The following is a 20,099-nucleotide window of genomic DNA, read 5'->3' on the forward strand; positions in this document are numbered from 1 at the left end:
TATATCTCAGTAACTTTACATACTGTACATTGAATACTGCTTTTTGATATCATTTTCAATTTAAAGGGACCCTCTCTGAATGCTACAAAGCTAGTCACAGATATAAAAGGGCAGTTAGCCAAAGGTTTCCAGCCTAGCTAATAGGTCTTTTGGCCTGTGCTGCCATCTCTAACATGTCATTAGTAGCAATTCCTGCCACTGACATGGCCTGAATGCTTTTGAGACCAGTCTAAATGTTGCAATGGGTATTTTATGTCTATGAGTATTTATTTTACCAAAGGTGATAAGCAGGGATGTTATACATATATCTTAATGGGAGTGTTGACTGCTAGCAGGCTTTCAGCACTCTTCAGAACCACTTCAGTTTACTGAAAGCTTGTAAAAGCCAGCTAGCTTTCTAAAAGTTGGCTGTACACACTTCTCTTATTCAAGTGTTGACCATGGCAGATCAGGCACATCAGCAATGCCAGTTGCTTCATTCTTGTTTGTCATAAATTGCTATCCTCGCAGGGTGAGTACGAGCAGGGCGAGTCCGAGCAGGTGGAGGGGAGGGGGGCTCTTACTTCATGTAATTAGACAAGTGGATTATAATGGGGAATATTACACTGTAATGTTCCCTATTATAGAGTCTCAGGTGGTCTATGCAGTATCTATGGTGTGCTCTGCAGGGTCTCAGGTAAGTCGAGCACGCTACTGCAACATTAGAGACCGCTGGGGGGGCCACTGTGATCCGCTGCTGCACCTGCACCCCCTACCCCCCCCGTCTTGGGAGGGGGGCCCAAGATAAAATCTTGCACCAGGGCCCTTTGGTTATTAGGTCCGCCACTGAGAGGTATGTATATATGCAAGTGAATCGTGTCTCACATCTGGATTTTTGTATCTGCTTATAGACTACAGATTGATTTGATGATTTGTAAAAGTGAATTATCCGTGCTATTACAAGAATGATCTTATTTACCTTCTGATTATTTGTAGCATGATTATGTACAGCTATTTATTAACTGTAATTATAAACAAAATTATTTCTTTTAGGAGAATTATAAAATGTGCAGGGATTTTTAAAATAAGAAAGGGCACTGCCCACTCAATCTCCTTACCTATCAATCTCAGGTCTGTTTTCCTAGTGGCAGAAGACAGGTGGCTCTTGACTGAGAGTAAATCAAACAAGTAAGTCAACTATTTTTGCTCCTGATAGACAGCATGTAAACTTTGCTGCTGAAAGGAAAGATCACAGTGTTGGTGATTATTGGAAAGTCTAAGTATGAAAACAAACTATTGAAGGGTCATAATAGTAATAATAGTCTTCAAGTCTAAGTCCCAGAGATGATCCACCGCTTTAATCCACACTCAGTCTGCCAGTCTGGGCAAGATGTAGGAGCCTGCCTTGCCTCCAAGAGAGTACTCAAATAGGAAGATGTCGCACACCACTGATGTCACCCTAAACGTTTATAGTGATGCCAGTGGTTTGCAGCGTCTTCTTTGCATTTGAGTCTGCAAATCTTGTTTTAGACTCTGAGCACTTTCTTTTTTCAGGGATTTAGTATGTAACAAAGTTTTGAAAATAGATGAATGGTAAATATACAACGAATACCATTCTTGATTATCTATTGTAGAGAAATTATCAATCTGCAAAATCTTCAGTATTTTTGCTCTTTTCTAGAAATGACAAAGAGCTTTGTATAGCCATAATAGGTTTAAGGGAAAATATCATGGTTTTTGGTCAGTTACATTTTATTTGAGTGCCTATAACCTGTTGTTTAATTTAAGATTTATTTGATTTTGCTCTTTTATACTTGTTTTACCAACACATTTTAATACCTGCTGCTTTTGTGGCTTTTTGTTTACAGTGTATACTAGACTTTCTAATATACAGGTGAAACTCGAATAATTAGAATATCGTGCAAAAGTAATTGCAGTAAGTGTTGCAAAAGGGGCCCAAACCAAGTACTGAGTACATATGCATGCTTGTACTTTTCAGAGGTCCGATATTGTTCTATGTACAATCCTTGTTTTATTGATTGCATGTAATAATCTACTTTTTTTAGGTTGTGGATTTGGGGTTCTTGGGGTTTTCATGAGCTGTAAGCCATAATTATCACAATTATGACAAATCACGGCTTGAATTATCTTGCTTTGCATGTAATGAGTCTATCTCATATATTAGTTTCACCTTTTAAGTTGCCTTAGTGAAATAAATGAACTTTGCACGATATTCTAATTATTCGAGTTTCACCTGTAAAAGCCCACCACTGCCTGCACATTTTTTACTGCCTTCCTGTAATTGAAAATCCATGTGGTTCTGCAAGAATTAATAAGAGAGAGCAGCTATGGCCCTCCTCTGACTCATTTGGTTGTGTCTGCATAAATTACAAAAACTACTCGAGTATAAGCCGTCCCGAATATAAGCCGAGGTACCTAATTTTAGCCAAAAAAACTGGGAAAAGTTATTCACAGCATAGCAGTAAATAATGTATATTAGCAGTAAATAACATACATAATAATATGAGGGTAGTGCTGGGCAGGTACCTTGAATGCTTCATTGGCTGGCTCCAAATGGTAAATATGAAATATTCATATGCAATACCTCATATTTACCCATCTAAAAAAATTAGGAATACTTTACTGGACATTAATAAAGAAAATATATACATTCTCTTTAATGTTTTCTCCATGGAAAACAAAGTTCTAAAAACATTCTTGACGCATGATGGAAATTATAGAATGAAATCAGTTCTCTGCATATACTGATGTCTGTTTATTTAGAGACTATAATATAATGTTAAAGATATCAGGAAAAAGTAAATTCATTATTTGGCTCTTTATTTTGATGGGGGTCTGAAACATAAATTTTTTAGATTCAGTCCATTTAAAAAAAAAATGTTTTATTCTTTATTGAAGACTGAATAGTTGTTTTCAAAACTATGATAGAACCAGAATAAAATAGAACAATCACAATGAAAAGTACCGTATGTCAAATGCAAAAAATGTAAGACTAAAAACATTTTCCTTTTGGCTGGGTGTGGTCCATCTATATAGATACCGATCAGGGGTAACAACATAAAAGGTAAGACAACTGGTAGAAATTGAGCCCCCCGACACCCAGTGGAGAACCCTAGGAAGGGATCCCCAACAGGGCAACCCAGGAATGGAAAAGGGATAAGCAAGAATAGTTACCCAAATGAGCTGCTAGGAGAGAGGAAAGAGAGGAGATAAAGGAGGAGAGGAGAGACATCAAAAGGGAAGCAAGAAGAGAGCAGGAGGCATATGAAGCAAGGTCAGTCCCCACTCCCAGGACCGATAGGACACCTCCCAGAGAAACAACAGGGAAAAGGGGGAGGAGCATCACAGGATCAACCTCAGGACATAAGTTGAGCGTATTGGTCAGTGTATCTGAAATACACCCAGGGGATCCAGATCGAGTTACATTTCTCCTCTAATGAATTGTAAGGGTGGATTTATATTTCTTGAGAGGCTTATCAGTCAGATGAGATGTAGGAGACACGCTGCAGGATTGTCTTGTAGGTCTCTCGTAGTCAATTGAGCAATATTCTTGTGGACAGAAGCCCAAAACTGCTCGAGCTTCGGACAGGACCAAAAATTTTTAGGATGGTGCCCAAGGCAGAGCCACATCTCCCGCACTGCGAGGGGATGGCCGCATTCATTTTGGACCCACCACTTGAGGAGTTTGTACTTGCTTTCTTGTCTTGATAGCTACTGGCCATAGAGGATTTGTGCACCAGGGATAGGATATTATCCTGCTGGATGGGCGTAAACTTCCGCCCCAAGTCTTGTTCTCATTTTTTTTAAATGGAGGACAGTCCAGAGGAGGGGAGGATAAAAGTTTATATAATGTAGAAATCACGTGACAGGAGGGCGAAGAATCCATACATATACTCTCGAAGGCGGAACAGGGTCTATGAAGCCTTTGAGGGAGAGGGAGAGGGAGAGGGACAGGTTCAGTCCATTTTTATTGGAAATCTGTGGTAAGAAAACAAAGCAATAAACAATGTTGTCATTATCAGCCACACAGAATGATGAGAACACAATTGCAATAGAAAAAACTGTTGGCGGCATTAAGGTGTCTAGCACAGGATGTGATATAGTATAATAATGTCACAATTTAAAAAGTGAAAAGAAATGTAGGAAAGAAAAACAGAGACAGAGGAGTGGTAAAAAGACAAGGCACTAGAGCAGTGGGGAGCTCAGATCATACGGTCTCTGGCTGCCAGCGGCATTGTGGGTGCAGAGACTATACAAAGTCTGCTTTCCACAAGACAAAGCCTATATGGTAAAAGAAATAGCCAGATACAACATTGTCCAGTAGTACTAAGCAGGAGCAGAGCTTGTATATGTAATGAGCCAATATGGCTGTGCCTACATACAATATATAGCTATATAAATACAGTGTTTTTGATACTTATAATATGATGATCTTTTTATGAGCATAACCAAAAAAAAAAAAACTATAAAAAGAATAGCACTGCCCTCTATAGGAAACATAGATGTAGTGGGAAATAGCAATAAGCAAGGGGGAGTATTATTTCAGAATACCGAAAAAATAGTGAATGAGCATGTGGTGTGTTTAGGTGAAACATTAATTTTTTTATTCAGAAACGCTAATAAGTAAATTAGAAGTATTAAAGTACAAATCCAGCCAGTCAGTGGGCACACATACTAAATGATATTTATACAATGGAGACCCTGGGGCCATCTGACCAGACTAGACTTGCAAGCCCTCGAAACATGGTCTTGTTGGTTGGCCCACAAAAATTCACCTGAATTCAAACAGTTGGCCCACCATTAACCTGAGACATCCCCTATTTCTGAGAGACCTGGGAACCTATGCATCTTGGAGGAAACTGGAAACCAGAAGGAAAAAGAAAAGGGGGAAAAGAAGATGATCTTTAGGGGTAGTCCATTGCAACCTTATCCTGCATGTTACTGCAATGCATCAATGTTGATGGGTCCTAAATGTTGTTCATTTTGATGTAGAAAGCCAAAGACCACTAATGTATTTGCAACACAAGGATCTCAAGACTGTGATGGCATGCTAGGTTTTCTGATGCTTGATAATGTTTTCCCTGCAGGAAGTTTCTTCTTACAACACCTGTACACATGGAAGCTGAGGAGAATGGAGTTTGTCAGTTGCACACTCTAGAAGAGGAAGCAGTGAGCGCAGGTTTTGGAGTAACAACAGGTATTGACATCAGAAATAATAATGTATTGTGTATCCAGGTAGGGAAATGGAGTACACATCAAATAAGGCACCAGTGCTATTTTCCTATTTATTCATTTAACCAACATATTGGTTTTAAAAGACATTGGGGGGAATCTATCAAACCTGGAGCAGACACAATCTGGAGCAGTGGCCCATGGCAACCAATCAGCTTATCTCTTTCATTTTCAACTCTTGACTGAACAAACTGAAGAGAGAAGCCGATTGGTTGCCATGGGTACCTGCTCCAGATTCTGTCTGCTCCAGTTTTAATAAATTCCCCCCCAAAGTGTATAGGCTAAAAGTGTGGCTTCAGTGACCTACTGCTTCCATTTAAAACTGACCAAAGCAAGGAATGCATTCATATACCTGGCATGCATGACCTTGGTGGAATATTTTCATATTGCAAAATCAAGGGATGGATATATGAAACATTGTGCTCATTTAACCCCTTCATGACTGAGGCCCTTTTTTCATTTTTTGCACCCATGTTATATTCCACATTTTAGGCCTGAAAATAATGTCATGCATAACAGGGCAAGTAAACATACAGTTTTTCACTGAAACATTTACCATGCTTCTGCTAATCCGTGCCTGAATTGAAGAGTCATTTCACTTTTGTTGTGAAAAAAAAACCAATCCTCTGTGGGTGATCTTTTTAACAAACGTTGTTGCAGTTTCCTACCCGTTTCTATTATGAGGAAAAAGCTTTTTGGTTGCAGCATGTCCTTTCCAAACAGATTCCTGAATAGGAAGGTCTTGGATCGTTATAACCATCTGGTGGGCTTCCTGTGTAATAAGGAAAGTTGCAGTGTCTGCATCCCTTTACTAGTAATAAACTCTTGAGGAGTATCTCACCAAAAAGGAAATTCCTATTGCAAAGGATGCAAAAAATGTAACTTGTATCTTAATGCAGACTTCTGGGAAAATCAGTCAGCCAATCACAGAAGCAGGAAGTGACATTTCTGGGAGGCGTTTGGTGCACCAACTGTGTACGAAAACGCCTCCATGTCGCCATATTGCATTGCATTTGTTTGATTGATTTAGAATATTACAGCAACTACAGTTTTACATTGAAAGGTAATGTTCTTGTTTTTAATCCATTGAGTTACTAACCCACAACATGTGCAGTAATAAGGGCTTCTGAATCTCTTGATATGCATATTTGTTCCGGGTCAGTAAAAGTACTGAAGACAGAAATTGCAGCATAAGAGCTAGGCAACTAGCATTTTTAGAAGGAAGTCAGCAATGACAGCACCTACATTTCTTTTAGGAAAGGTTTTATCTCAAGTTAAAATGTAATACATTATTCTAGCTGCTGCTATTGAGTATTATATGCAGCATCCGGACAGGGATCATTGTTTAGAGCTTCCCACTCGATGTAGTTGTCTGCTATAGAAGAGGAATTTAATGTTGATAATTACTTTGTGATTTCCATTTTCAAGTGATTTCCACAATGTTTTAAATTGCTGTATAACATTAAGCCTTCTTCACATGTGACCAATTCTCTTTAATGAAATGGAAATTAACCTTATACTTTGTTTCTTCAGACTTTGAGCTCTCCAACCCCCATGTGATATCCAGTGATCAGCTGCCACCTGAGAACCTGAGTGCAGCCATCGGGCAAAAAATCAATTCTCCTAATAGGATTCTTTCTGATGAGAATAACTATGCCTCCATCGTTGTGGGCTTCCCAGATCTACTGGTAAGTGATAACACATTAAAAAGCAAATATTTGTCAAATATTTAAGGATTTTGAAAAATAAACATTTAGGGAAGAAGTTCAGAATCTGATACATTTAATTAGTGCAATCCATATTTCTCCAGGTTCGTGAACATCTATTTTTTTAAGCAAGATCTGTTAGTCCATTTTCTTATCCACTTTATTATCAGAAACATGTCTACACATTAAAAAAATATACAACAATGAACTGCGCCAATAAGCAAGCTAACAGCAACAAGGCACTGGAATGTACACCCACTGTGAGTGTGTATACTTGAAAAAGAAATAACTAAATGTACAGAGCTCGCCACATTTAGTTATACGTGTCAGTACATTAGAAATTTAAAATAGAAATTTCAAAGATGGAGTCGGGTGCAACTAAATAAGGAAAGTATTGTTTTTAAAAAAAGGAGCTGTTTTATTTTCTAAATATAACCTATTAACACTTTCATTTTTTTTTTTTTATTACAATGACAGGATAGCTAATATTTAATTCGGAGTCTGATACCCTGAAATATTTTCTGCCCGTGCTCACCTCCTCTTCCACATCATATGACTGACAGCTTAGCTGAAATAAAAACAAATAAGGGAAGCACCTGCTGCTTTGTGGGAGCAGAATTGTTTTTCCTAGTTTCTGCATGGCAGGCATGGAGGCCCATAAACCATAACATCTTTATTCAATGAAGAGTGCTCATTTTTAAGTGCTAGAACCAATTACAGTTGTTTAGAATTCGTTTTGTCCTAGGCTGACTTCAGCAGCTTTATTGAATAAGGCAGCAAGTGTTTTGTTTTTTTTTACAGACAGTGCTGCAAGTTTTCTAAAATTGCACTGAGGTTATTTTATGTTACTGATCTAGAAGCAAATGCCACCCTTTGGTTGCTAGTTTTTGTGTGTCTTTTACTGTACCTTTGGTTTGTCATTGCAGTCACCAAGTGAAGTATACAGCTGGAAGAGGAGGTCTGCTTTGGGAAGTCATGGAACATACACCGCTGATCAGTATTTCCAGTCGGGACGCAGTAAATCTGGAAATATCAGGAAAGGCTGTTGTGTGAGTTTAGTAGCTGCTAACCAGATTGTGAGAGGTGTGCCAGCTGTAGATGTCCCTTTCAAAGATATTTACTCTAAAGGTAAGTCCTGCAAATGTATTGGGTTTAGTTTTAAGAATGAGTTTATACAATTAAAGCTGGTGATGTACTATATGTTTCTTTGCAAATATACATTAATTATAGGGTTTTCTCATGACACAGGAGTCACAGAGCATTAGGTTTTCCAAAGAAAAGAGCGCAGCAGAAACCTTTGACTTTCAGGCTATCTCTCTTCAATTGAAACTCTGTTTGGTACTGCAGAGTAGGAAGAGATGTAATGAGTCATTCCTCTTACTGTTTTTGCTGAATATATTTTGGATGCAACAGATAAGAGTAAGGTACTTAAGATTTGAATGCTGTCTGTTACCCTGTTTGGGAGATTTCCCCTTTTTTTCCTGTCAAAATCTATGATTTTGATCCTATAAGATTTTGGTGTGCTGGTGACATTTCTGCAAGTATAGAGAGATAGGCAATCTCTCCAAGGGCGACACAAACAAACACATATTTTTGTAGTTAGAATGTTTGTCTGTGCCTGCCTGTCCTGGTGATGCCCACACAGCCCATTTCATGTGCAGGCATCACAAAGACAGGAAGTGTGAAAATCCCCCCAATCACACAGGGTTTTGTTCTTAAAGCAGACCTTGTAGTCCATCATCATAAATAACAGCTTCAAAGTTTAAAAAAAAATGTAGGGAAAAAAAGTTAGCACATACAGTATACTTACTTTACCTCTGGCTACTTACTACAGGGGGTGACATTACCATTCTTAAGGTGCCCATACACTGCACGATTATCGTACGATAATCGTATGCGATCGGTTTTTCGTACGATAATCGAGCAGTGTGAACGGAGACGTGCGACCGTTTCTACTGTACGGTCGCACGTCTTCTGTCGAACCAGCATGTTCGAAAACCCGAACCAGCATGTTCGAAAACCAGCCGGGAATCGTACGATTCTCGGCTGGTTAGAACGGTGCTCGGAAGACAAATGCCGAACGGGCCGGTGTGCGCACGCGCACACTGCCCGTTCAGCATTGCGGTCATCGGAAGCCCGCCCCTCAGGGGGGCGGGCTTGCGATGATCGAGAGTGCGATCTGCCTGTCCAAGATAGGCAGATCGTACGTTTTTTTAATCCCTGTACAACCATCGCAAGACTAAAGTCTTGCGATGGTTGTAGAGTGTATGGCCACCTTTACAGAGAGATCCCGGTAATGCTGAGTATTACAGACATTTGTATAGCGTTTTATGCAGTGCTTTCCATACTGTACATTTACTTCAGTCCCTGCTGCCAATGAGCTTACAATCTAGTCTAGTCAATCTCGGAGCTGCCAGTCAGTTCTTATCTGGGTACCTTTTGCTGAATAAAGTACTATATTCATCATGTGTATAGTGCTAATGGTGTTTGCATTGTAAATGTGTGCTATGAACGGTGTCGTTACATAGAAGATGTAAGTTAAGATGAACTCTACTTCTGCAGGTATCTAAGATTTTACCAGTGTTTATGTAGCCCTTCTTAATTTAGTACATTTATGAGCAGTATGAATCTAAGGTGACAAATTCATTTCACTTAGTGTGTGCAAAGAATGTGTGAAAGAGCTGGTGTATTTTTGGGTAATGTGAGTCATTTATTAACTGTGAAGCAGCTTGTGCTGTTGCCACATTATTCATTATAACACATATGCAACCACTTTATTTATAGAAAGATGTTAAATGCAGAAGACAAATTTCATGGTATTGTTTACTGAAGAGCTTTCCATATAACATTTTGTCACCTTAGTGCTACAAAACTCAGTGTACTACTTCAGTTCTTGGAACTCTTTATAAGCACCCTGGGAAGAAATTACTTTAACATGAATGTAAAGGTTACCTTAACTTTAATTTATAATTAGTATTGTTCTGTTTGACATTCTGCTACTTTGTGTGTAATTGGGGTGTAGCCTATGGCATCCAACCGGATTCTTGCAGGGTATGCTGTAAAAGCTGAGGGATGAACAGCACAGTTGGTACTGTTATAGTGGAACTGCAGCCAATTATTCCCTTCTTTGTTTTGGAAAGAGTAGGAAAGGGATGTTGTCTCCTCCGTCTGTGTTTCTGTTGGGAAGATTTCCCCTTCCCATTTTCACTGCTAATTGAAAGAGAGAGAGAGATTACTTTTGACTGCCAGTTCCAATTAGACAAAAGGAAATGAAGGGAAATCATATTCATAGTCCGACTTGAGTTCCAGTTTAACCCCTTCGTGACGGGAGACGTACACTGTACGTCCAGCCACAAAGGGACCAAATGACTCGTCACGTACACTGTACGTGACGAGTTATTTGCTGCACTAGAAGGCTGCTAACCGCTGAGAATCAGCGGTTACCTTTCAGTAATAGATGTCTAACTATCTAGAGATCCATTACTGAAAGGGTTAACCTTTTTCAGACACCCGATACCTTAATATCGGGTGTCTGAGAGTCACAGCAAAGCAGACACAAAGAAAAAAAGTGAAAAGTGTAAATAAATTAAAAAAAATAGTGAAAAGTGTAAAAAAATTAAAAATAAGGGACAAATAAATGAATGTATGTATTGCATTTTTTTTTAGCTGTGCTGGTTTTGTTAAAAAAAAATACTACAAATCAATATTTTACGTTTTTTCCTCTTTTTTTAATTTGTATTTGTCCTAAGTGAGGCGTTAGACACACATATGTGATATAAATATATAGCCCTATCTGTCCTCTAAAAAACAATATATAATATGTGTGGGTGCACTTTGTAAGAAAGTATATTACTGACGTGGAAGAATCACACAGCAAAAATGTCAAAAGTGTGTCAGTCATTTACGAACAGAAACTAAAAACAAGCTCAGTCATGAAGGGGTTAAGGGACCCAAATATTGCTTTGTTTTCTACAGTAGTAAATACTAAAAACTCTGTAGCATTGGTTACAGAATGTTTCTTGGACTCTCATTTACCTGTTTGCAACTGACAAATAAATTATATAGCTTAATTCATATGCAGACTGTTGTATCTAAGGTACACTAAATGGTTGAAAGTTTTGGACACACTTGTATAAACTTTTTGGACATCCCAAAACCATGGGTATTAATATGGATTTGACCCCACCCATTGAGACTTGAACAGCCATCATTCTTTTGGGAAGGTTTTCCACAAGATATTAGTTTGTCTGTGGGAATGTGTGTCCATTTAGCCGTAAGCACATTTGTGAGGTCAGGTACTACTGATGGATAATAAGACCTTGCTTGCAATTCCAGTTCCTCCCAAGGTGCCCTGTAGGGTTGAGATCAGGGCCCTTTGTAGTTCCTCAACACCAAACTTGGCAAACCATGTCTTTATGGACCTGGCTTTGTGTACTTTGAGGAATCAAATATTTGTCTAAAATGAATTTGTAATGTATCATTACCAGTACTCTTCACAGGAAACACCTGAATAATTTGAATGAGTATCCACACACTTTCTTCCATATAGTGTATCTAATTACTGATGTGAAATGCTGTTTACCAATTGATAGACAGACTCCATTCAATGCAGGGTTTTATGTTTATGAATGCTCACGTCCTTTTGGCATGGACATTTTTTTCACCTAAAATACCACGATTGAGCATCAGCACAGTTTTCACTTAGTGTTATGCTCCAATCTCAAAAGAGGTCTGGGTTTTTATCTGGCACACACATTTTTTTGTCAGCAATATGTCTGAGGTTATGTTGCTATAGCATAAAGAAGTATTAATATTTCAAAAAGTTTTCCTGTAAGAATTAACAAGAAGGAGACATGAGAGAAAAGAAGACATCATTCCTGGAAAGGGACAGATATTTTTAATGAGTATGTGCTACAATGTGCAGTACAGGAAATGCTGTGTCTTCTGGCCCCTGGTAGATTTTTCTTAGGAATAACTCAGTCGCAACTGTAGCTAAGCTAAAGTGGTTATAGTCATCCTGTCACTGCTGTGTCAAGGCTGGTGGGTGATTCCCTTCTCTCATGTTGAGGACAGGAAAACTAGCCACACCTTCGCCACCTTTCAGGCAATTTCAACCATTCAACTACCTTTCAATTGTAAAAAAACAAATGAATAAGTCAAGGCAACCTACCACTTACATTTTAGATCAGCCTTCCTCAACTAGGGTTTTATGGCACCCTAGGGTTCCTCCAAGGGCTGATAGGGGTTCCTTGATCATAAGCAATTTCTGTCTCTCAGATAAGCTACCACTAACACTAATGGTCTTTTCAGGTATCTGTAATGGGGGCATTCCCCACACTGACCACCTATGTAAAGGAGCATTCTTCCCACTGACAACCAGTATACTATGGCTCTTAACTGACTACCAATGTAATGGGGAACTTCTATAATGAACATTGTCACTTCTTTATTTAAGACCAATGTGAGGAGCAGCACATTTGTTTTTACTATCAGAGCTTTTTTGGCCATTATTATTATTAGTTTCATTATTATTACTGAAAATAATATTGTTGCATAGAACAGCCCTGGGTGTCAAATGCGCAAAGTATGCCTCATTCCTAATTCTTTTTTATTATTCAGTCTACAACTTACTGTTCACTTTAATGTCTCATAAGCTGTAGTTATGATAATTAATAGCAGGGGTTATTTCATGGCATCCTTCTCGTTAAAAAGACAGAGAAAGGCTGGTTTACATCATTCATTTGTTTGGCAAATTTGCAATCAAAAGCTGGATAAAGTGAGTAGCCAGTATTAGTCTGGAATGAAATTGAACTCAATTGAACTCAATTTCATTCCACCCAAAGAAACAAATGTTTAAATGCCTTCCACATAAAACCTAAAGTGGTTATGTTTCTTAAAGTGACACTAAACTCAGGAGTTATATCTTAAAAATGCATTCAAGTACCCTAACTGTTAACAAAAATGTATCTTATTTGTGTATCACTCGGCTGTAGATCCTCAAATCATCTCTGAATTGGTGCTGACACTGTCCTTCCTTCTGGAGGGTGGATACTTTTGTTCCCCATGGTCCCTGTGTGTGTTGAAAAGTAGCCACCGCTCCAATCTTGCTCCTGTGATAGGCTACAATCTCGATACAAACTATTAAACAAAATGTGAGATTGTAGTACATCACAAGAGTGAGATTGGAGCGGTGACTACTTTACACCACACACAGGGGCCTTGGGGAACAAAAGTAGCCACCCTCCAGAAGGAAGGACAGTGTCAGTACGAATCCAGAGATGATTTGAGGATCTACACCGAGTGATACACAAATAAGATACATTTTTGTTAACAGTTAGGGTACTTGAATGCATTTTTAAGATATAACTCCTGAGTTTAGTCACTTTAAACAAACTGGAGAGAAAGTTTTTTTCTATTTTTGGTGATACATTTGATTGTAACTCTTCTCTGTGCAGTTGAACTTCTGATACAGGCAGGGGTGTTTATTAAGAGTGTTAAGACCATCTTTCTATGAGCAAAAGCATTTTTCAAACCTTTTCATTTGCAAAGTACTGGATGCTATAAAATTACTTTTAACTTGTGAGCACCAAATGATCTCCATATCTCAGAAACTTTGTTTGGAACCTAGATTTTGGAAATAAAGCTAAATCTGAAACTTTTACTGTCATTTGTTTTTTTGAAGGCTTTGTCTGTCATATACAAATTTTCCCTTCTCCTTCATGTGAGGGGTCAGTCAAAGTGTAGGGACAATCTTTAAAGTCTATAAATAAATCAGTGTATGTCAGCTAGGCTGGAAGAATGTAAGAAATTATATACAGTATACGTAGGCTTCACGGTTTGTTTCATGCAAACTTCCCTTTGCACTTCATAGAAATTACATTAATAGTCAAATCCCTTCATTTCATAATCAGTTGCCGCATTTCGACTAAAATAACAAATGAACCAAGTCAAAAAAGCTTTCATAACTTGTTTTCCACAGAGATTTAACTGTAAAAAATAGTTTGCATTCAAGAGGGAACATTTCAGCTTAATTATTTACAGTCTTGTTGAAATTACTGTTTTAACACTTGTTTCTTTGTATTCTACCATTAGATACCGTTCCCCCCAATTCTACTGCATTTTTAGAAGTTACTGATCTCAATTTGAAGAAGCTCAAGTATATTCCAGTTCCCAGGTAAGATTAGTCTACACCGAGGTCAATTAATACTGGCAGGGAGAACTAGGTTTGAAAAATGCAAAAAGGGATTCTGTGGGATTGGCTTGTATGGCTAGTTTATTAAAACTGGAGCAAAGAAAACCAAACCATCCCGATTCCACTTCTCATTTTCCAGCGTAGCCTGGAAAGAATCAGCCTGGCTGCTTTTAACTTCAAAGAGACATTTTCCTCTATTTTTTTTATCATTCTTGAAATAGCACCAAGCACTCTTAGTGATATTTAGATGTTATTGTTTCTATTTTTGTAAGCAGATATTGAACCTAATATGTTACAGTCTGGATTAAGTCTACCAGTGAATACATTTTTTTTCAAGCCAAAAATTTGGTTTATCTGCCGAAAGATGTTTGTACTAATGGTCTGTAGGCAAACGTTGGTTCTTTTACTGTTATACTGTACATTATGTTCAAAGACTTTACAGTTCTCTTTCACATATAATACTAATAAAGTGTGTGCTCAAATTGATATTTAATGAATAAACATACTATGAATTTATTGTTCCTGTTTGCATTTTCACAGCCTACAGCTAAACACTTCCAAGTGTTTGCTGGCTTGTTCTGTTAGAAAATCATTATTCAGAGCTGTAATGGATGTGGCTCACCCCTTCCTGCACCTCTTGTCTCCCCGTTGGCTACTGATAGCAATTAGCTGACCTACTAGACAATAGGAAGTGAAAGAGGAAAAACCATGACAGCAATGGTCAATGTTTCTCAAACATGGCATGTTGGTGTGTTCGATTGGCAGGTGTTTTATGTACTTAAAGCGAAACTACAACCTCTATTTGGATTGCAGTTGCCATGGTGCTGCGCATGTGATCAGCTATGACACCAGTCATTTGAGAGCTTCAGAGTATGAAACAAGCTGAAATAAGCACACTGGCAAACTTTACCCTAAAAGTAACTGTTTTGGGAGGCATTAAATTGGTGGGTATAGTTCCTCTTTAATAAAGTCCAGAGTTTTGCCGTTTAAACAGATCAGCCATAACATTATGACCACTGACACGTGAAGAGAATTATATTGATTATCTCCTTACATTAGCGCCTGGAAGTGGATGGAATATATTAGGCAGCAAGTGAACTTTTTGTCCTTGAAGTTGATGTATTGGAAGCAGAAAATAGGGGCAAGCGGAAAGGATTTAAGTAACTTTGACAAGGGCCTACCAAAAGTGGTCTACGGAAGGAAAACTGGTGAACTGGCGACAGAGTCATGGGAGGCCAAGGCTCATTGATGCACAGGGGAGCGAAGCCTGGAAGAAGAGCTACTGTAGCTTAAATTGCTAGAAAAGTTCATGCTGGTTCCGAAAGAAATGTGCTTGAACACACAGTGCATCGCAATTTGTTGTGTATGGGGCTACTGGGAAACCTTAGCTTCTGCCATTCATGTGGATGTTACTTTGACACGTACCACCTACCTATACATTGTTGCTGACTAAGTACACCCTTTCATGGAAACGGTATTCCCTGATGGCAATGGCCTCTTTCAGCAGGATAATGTACACTGCCACACTGCAAAAATGGTTTAAGAATGGTTTGAGCAACACAGCATTGGGTTTAAGATGTTAACTGGGCATCCAAATTCTCCAGATCTCAATCCAATTGAGCATGTGTGGGATGTATTGGAAAAACAAGTCCGATCCATGGAGGTCCCACCTCACAACCTACAGGACTTTAAGGAACTGCTAATGATTGCTTTGTGCCAGATACCACAGCATACTTTCAGATGTTTAGTGTCTTGATGGTTAAGTGATGTTTTGGCAGCAAAAGGACATAGGCACCTACTCAATCTTAGGTGGGTGGTCATAATGTTTTGGCTGATTGGTGTGGCTTCTCCCCTAAATTATAATATAATCAATTTAATACTTGTAATCTTTTCCATGCTGTAATTGGTGTTTCCATTTATTTCCATTTATTGTGTACTCATGAGGCCCAGCTTTCCTAATAATGTTATCTGTCGTATTTCTGGTCTGTACAATATCTATATAAAAGCACTCGCAAATGTTAACATTTTGATCATTGTCATGGGGGAAATGTTGACACAAAACATAAAAGTTGTATCTGTGGGAATGCTCTGCTAAAGTACTGCAATGGGAATTTAATTAGAATAATAGGTATGCACAAACTTTACATTGACACACGATGAGAATTGTTAGAAGACTTCTGTATAGATCATACACTGTTTGAGTAATAAATAGTATGAGATGTTTAGCTTGGCGTACTGCCTTATGATATCACTATCAGAAAGTCGAAATTGAGCTTCAATTATTGTGAAGGCTCAGTGTGTGAAACAGTTATGAACTGAGCTACACAGATGATTATAGTGCTGCTAAAATCTTCATTATTGATTGACCTTTACAGCACACAGATAAACATGGGGCCTGATCTGCTTTCATTTCACATAACCAATCTCTTATTTTTTCCCCACTTTTGATTGTTTACTTTTTCTGGCACTGACCTAAATCTTTATATGAACATGACTGACCCCTGACAGAGACAAGAGTATGTGACAGTGTCCTATAGATGTGCTTCTTCCAGTTCTCACCCTAAAGCCATTGCTTTCTTGTCAGATCTCATTCTGTGTCAGCTAACATGTCATAATGGATAGTGGGAATCATGTACTCTTTCTTACATCTCTTTTATATGACAAGCCAATTAGACAGGAAAATCCTCTTAGGCCAAGTATACAAAAATTATTTAAAAAGAGTTACCTTTCACAATTCAGAATGAAGATGGGATTTACGTTTGTTACTAAGAAGAATCCAGGCAGTGTGTATTTTCATAATTACTGTATGAGAAGTATGCTAAAAAATATTTATTAAACTCCACCAATGATAACATTTTTCTGAAAACATTAATAATGTTCTGGATAGTGGCTATTTCTTTTTGACAATGAGCTCACAGAAGTGCCTGTGCCTTAGCTTTGAACTTTGTTAGAGAATATAAGTTAGACTATGATTGAATCACATCCCTTTCATCTTTCTATTTTACAAACACCACTTGCTGATAGTGAGAGACTAAGACTGTTGAAGTTTAAATCCAGCATAAGCCAATATTGTCCCTGATGCTCCCTGTAGCCCTGTTGGTATAGTTTTTGGGAACTCCTTTTTTTTTAAGAAGGTAGGGTCAGCAAGTGACTTCTTCATCTGCTTTTCTGACTTCTGAGATAATTAATGGTGTTGCTAATGCCCATCTAAGTGTGAAATACTAGTTGCCTTGCCTTTTGCTGAATATATGCTTGATAATACTGCTCTCAACCTCATCTTGTCAACTTAACCCTTTCTTTGCTGTGCATAATTGAAGCTGACCTTTTGCTGAATATATGCTTGGTAATACTGCTCTCAACTTCCTCAAACTTGTATACATTATCAACAAATTGTCACCTACTTTGTTTTGATTAATCAAAGGGACCTCCCTATCTTTATAACACTAACCATCCTGCAGTGTTGTGAAGGTAACTTGCCTGCATCTCATGTGTCTCTGATCAACCTCCAAATAGAATAATTGGCAATTTAACCCCCACCCCATTTCAGTATAAGTTTGGAAACTCCTATGGGGGAAGGCACCGTCAGGGGGTCAAGGCACAGGCAAACATCGCCATCGAAGCACATCGCTATAAAAGCATAACTTCAGCGCACTTTTAAAACGGCACTTTGAAAGAAGGCTCTGAAGAGATATTGCCAAGAAATACACCTCTCAAAGACTGCAAGTAATCACCTTCCTATACCCTCCTGTCCTCCTCCCACTCTGCCTCATCTACCATCTCCCTAAGCATGCTGTCTCTTCCTCTCCTTCTCACGGTAGTGTCCTCCATCTGTAAACTCTCATTCCTTCCCCCCTCTCCTCCCCCCCACTGCATATACATATCACCCTCACTTCTGCCCTCTCCCTATTATTGCACCCATCAACTTCTGCTTATCATAAACCCACATGCTGGCAAAGCCTCCAATACTCTAGAGCAGGTGCACTGCTCTAAATCTAACTATCACCTTACTTCACACACCCTTTTGCTTCTCCTGCTCTCTGGAGACTTTTCACCTAATCCTGGTCCCCCACAATCTAGGTCTATCCAGCACACCAAACACCCCTCTTCCCCTGGCAGCAGCCGCAATCCAACTAATCTCATTCCCATATCTCCACTCCCAAGATCCACTTCCTCCTTTTCATGTGCCCTCTGGAATGCTCGCTAAGTCTGTAACAAGCTCACCTCCATTCATGACCTCTTTATCTCCAACTCCTTTAACCTACTTGCTGTTACTGAAACCTGGCTCCAGGATTCTGACACTACCTCATCAGCTGCCCTTTCCCATGGTGGCCTCTACTGGACTCACTCACCCAGATTCAGTGAACGCAAGGGAGGGGGAGTTGGCTTCCTTCTATCGTCACAAAGCACATTCAAAGTTCTTCCTACACCACCTTCTCTATCACTCTCCTCTTTCGAAGTTCATTGAATACGTCTGTTTTCCCCTGTTTCTCTGAGGATCACTGTGATTTATCGGCCTCCAGGGCCGGTATCACGCTTCCTTGATAACTTCTCTGCCTGGCTACCCTATTTTCTTTCCTCTGAAACACCCACTGTCATTCTCGGTGACTTCAATGTCCATGTCAATATTAGTAACACCACAACCTCTGAGCTACTCAACCTAACTTCATCCTTTGACCTAACACCATGGACTAACTATTCTACTCACTCTGATGGCAACAACCTTGATCTCATATTCTCATACCTCTGCACTCCCTGCAATCTCAACAACACCCATTTTCCACTCTCTGATCACAACCTTGTCAGATTCACACTCTCCCTCTCATCTGCCCCCCAACATCCCAACCAGCAAACCGCCACCCGTAGGAACCTTCACCACTTCAACCCCTCTCTTTACTCTGCTCCTTTATGACAAAGTCAAAATCCTGTCCTGCCCTGACTTTGCCACTTCTCTCTACAATAACTCACTCTCATCCTGTTTGGACACACTTGCCCCTTTCACCTCTCATAAAATCAGGCCCCGTCCTCTACAGCCTTGGCTGACAGATGACACTAGAAAACTCAGAAGACATAGGCCTCCAAGACTCTGCTTTCTCATGGTTCATCTCCTATCTATCTCAGCGCACCTTCAGGGTCACCTACAATTCTACCTCCTCCTCTCCTCTTCTTCTTTCCGTGGGGGTCCCCCAAGGGTCTGTCCTTGGGCACCTTCTATTCTCTATCTACACTTCTTCCCTGGGTCAATTGATAGCCTCCCATGGCTTCCATTACCATCTTTATGCTGATGACACCCAAATCTATCTCTCCACTCCTCAACTCACCCCCTCTGTCTCTTCACGTATCTCAAATCTACTCAGTGACATCTCAGCATGGATGTCACACCACTACCTCAAACTCAATCTGCCAAAAACTGAGCTTATAATTTTTCCTCCTCTCCGTGTTCCCTCCCCATCAAGCCAGGGTACTCGGTGTAATCCTTGACTCTGAGCTCTCCTTTCAGCCCCACATCCAATCACTACCCAAATCTTGCCAACTCAACCTCCGTAACATTTCCAAAATACGCCCCTTTTTAACAAACGAAACCACAAAGCTTCTAATTCACTCCTTTGTAAATCTCTCGTCTCGCCTACTGTAACTCCCTCCTTGTTGGCCTACCACTAAGCAGGCTATCCCCCCTTCAGTCTATCATGAATGCTGCTGCCAGACTCATCCATCTTACCAACCGTTCAGTGTCTGCCGCCCCTCTCTGCCAATCCCTCCACTGGCTCCCACTTGCCCAACGAAAAAAAATTCAAAATACTAACAACAAAATACAAAGCCATCTACAACTCCGCCCCAACCTACATCACTGATCTCATCTCAAAATATCACCCAAACCGTCCTCTCCGTTCCTCTCAAGATCTCCTGCTCTCTAGCTCTCTCATTACCTCCTCCCATGCTCCCCTCCGGGACTTCTCCAGAGTGTCCCCCAT

At 39.5% G+C, this 20,099-nt stretch overlaps 1 protein-coding gene across 1 annotated transcript in view; it reads left to right on the forward strand.

Annotated features, from left to right (window-relative positions):
* VWA8 (von Willebrand factor A domain containing 8) overlaps nucleotides 1–20,099 on the forward strand; it is a 235,770-nt gene that overhangs the window by 137,631 nt on the left and 78,040 nt on the right. Inside the window, 6 exon segments of the mRNA XM_018560480.1 lie at nucleotides 1,033–1,068; nucleotides 1,070–1,167; nucleotides 5,088–5,197; nucleotides 6,766–6,920; nucleotides 7,865–8,066; nucleotides 14,031–14,112. Of these exon segments, the coding sequence (XP_018415982.1) occupies nucleotides 1,033–1,068; nucleotides 1,070–1,167; nucleotides 5,088–5,197; nucleotides 6,766–6,920; nucleotides 7,865–8,066; nucleotides 14,031–14,112 (683 nt within the window).

Source organism: Nanorana parkeri, unplaced genomic scaffold, assembly GCF_000935625.1.
Source record: "Nanorana parkeri isolate BGI_ZX_2015 unplaced genomic scaffold, ASM93562v1 scaffold457, whole genome shotgun sequence".
Taxonomy (NCBI): Eukaryota; Metazoa; Chordata; class Amphibia; order Anura; family Dicroglossidae; genus Nanorana; species Nanorana parkeri.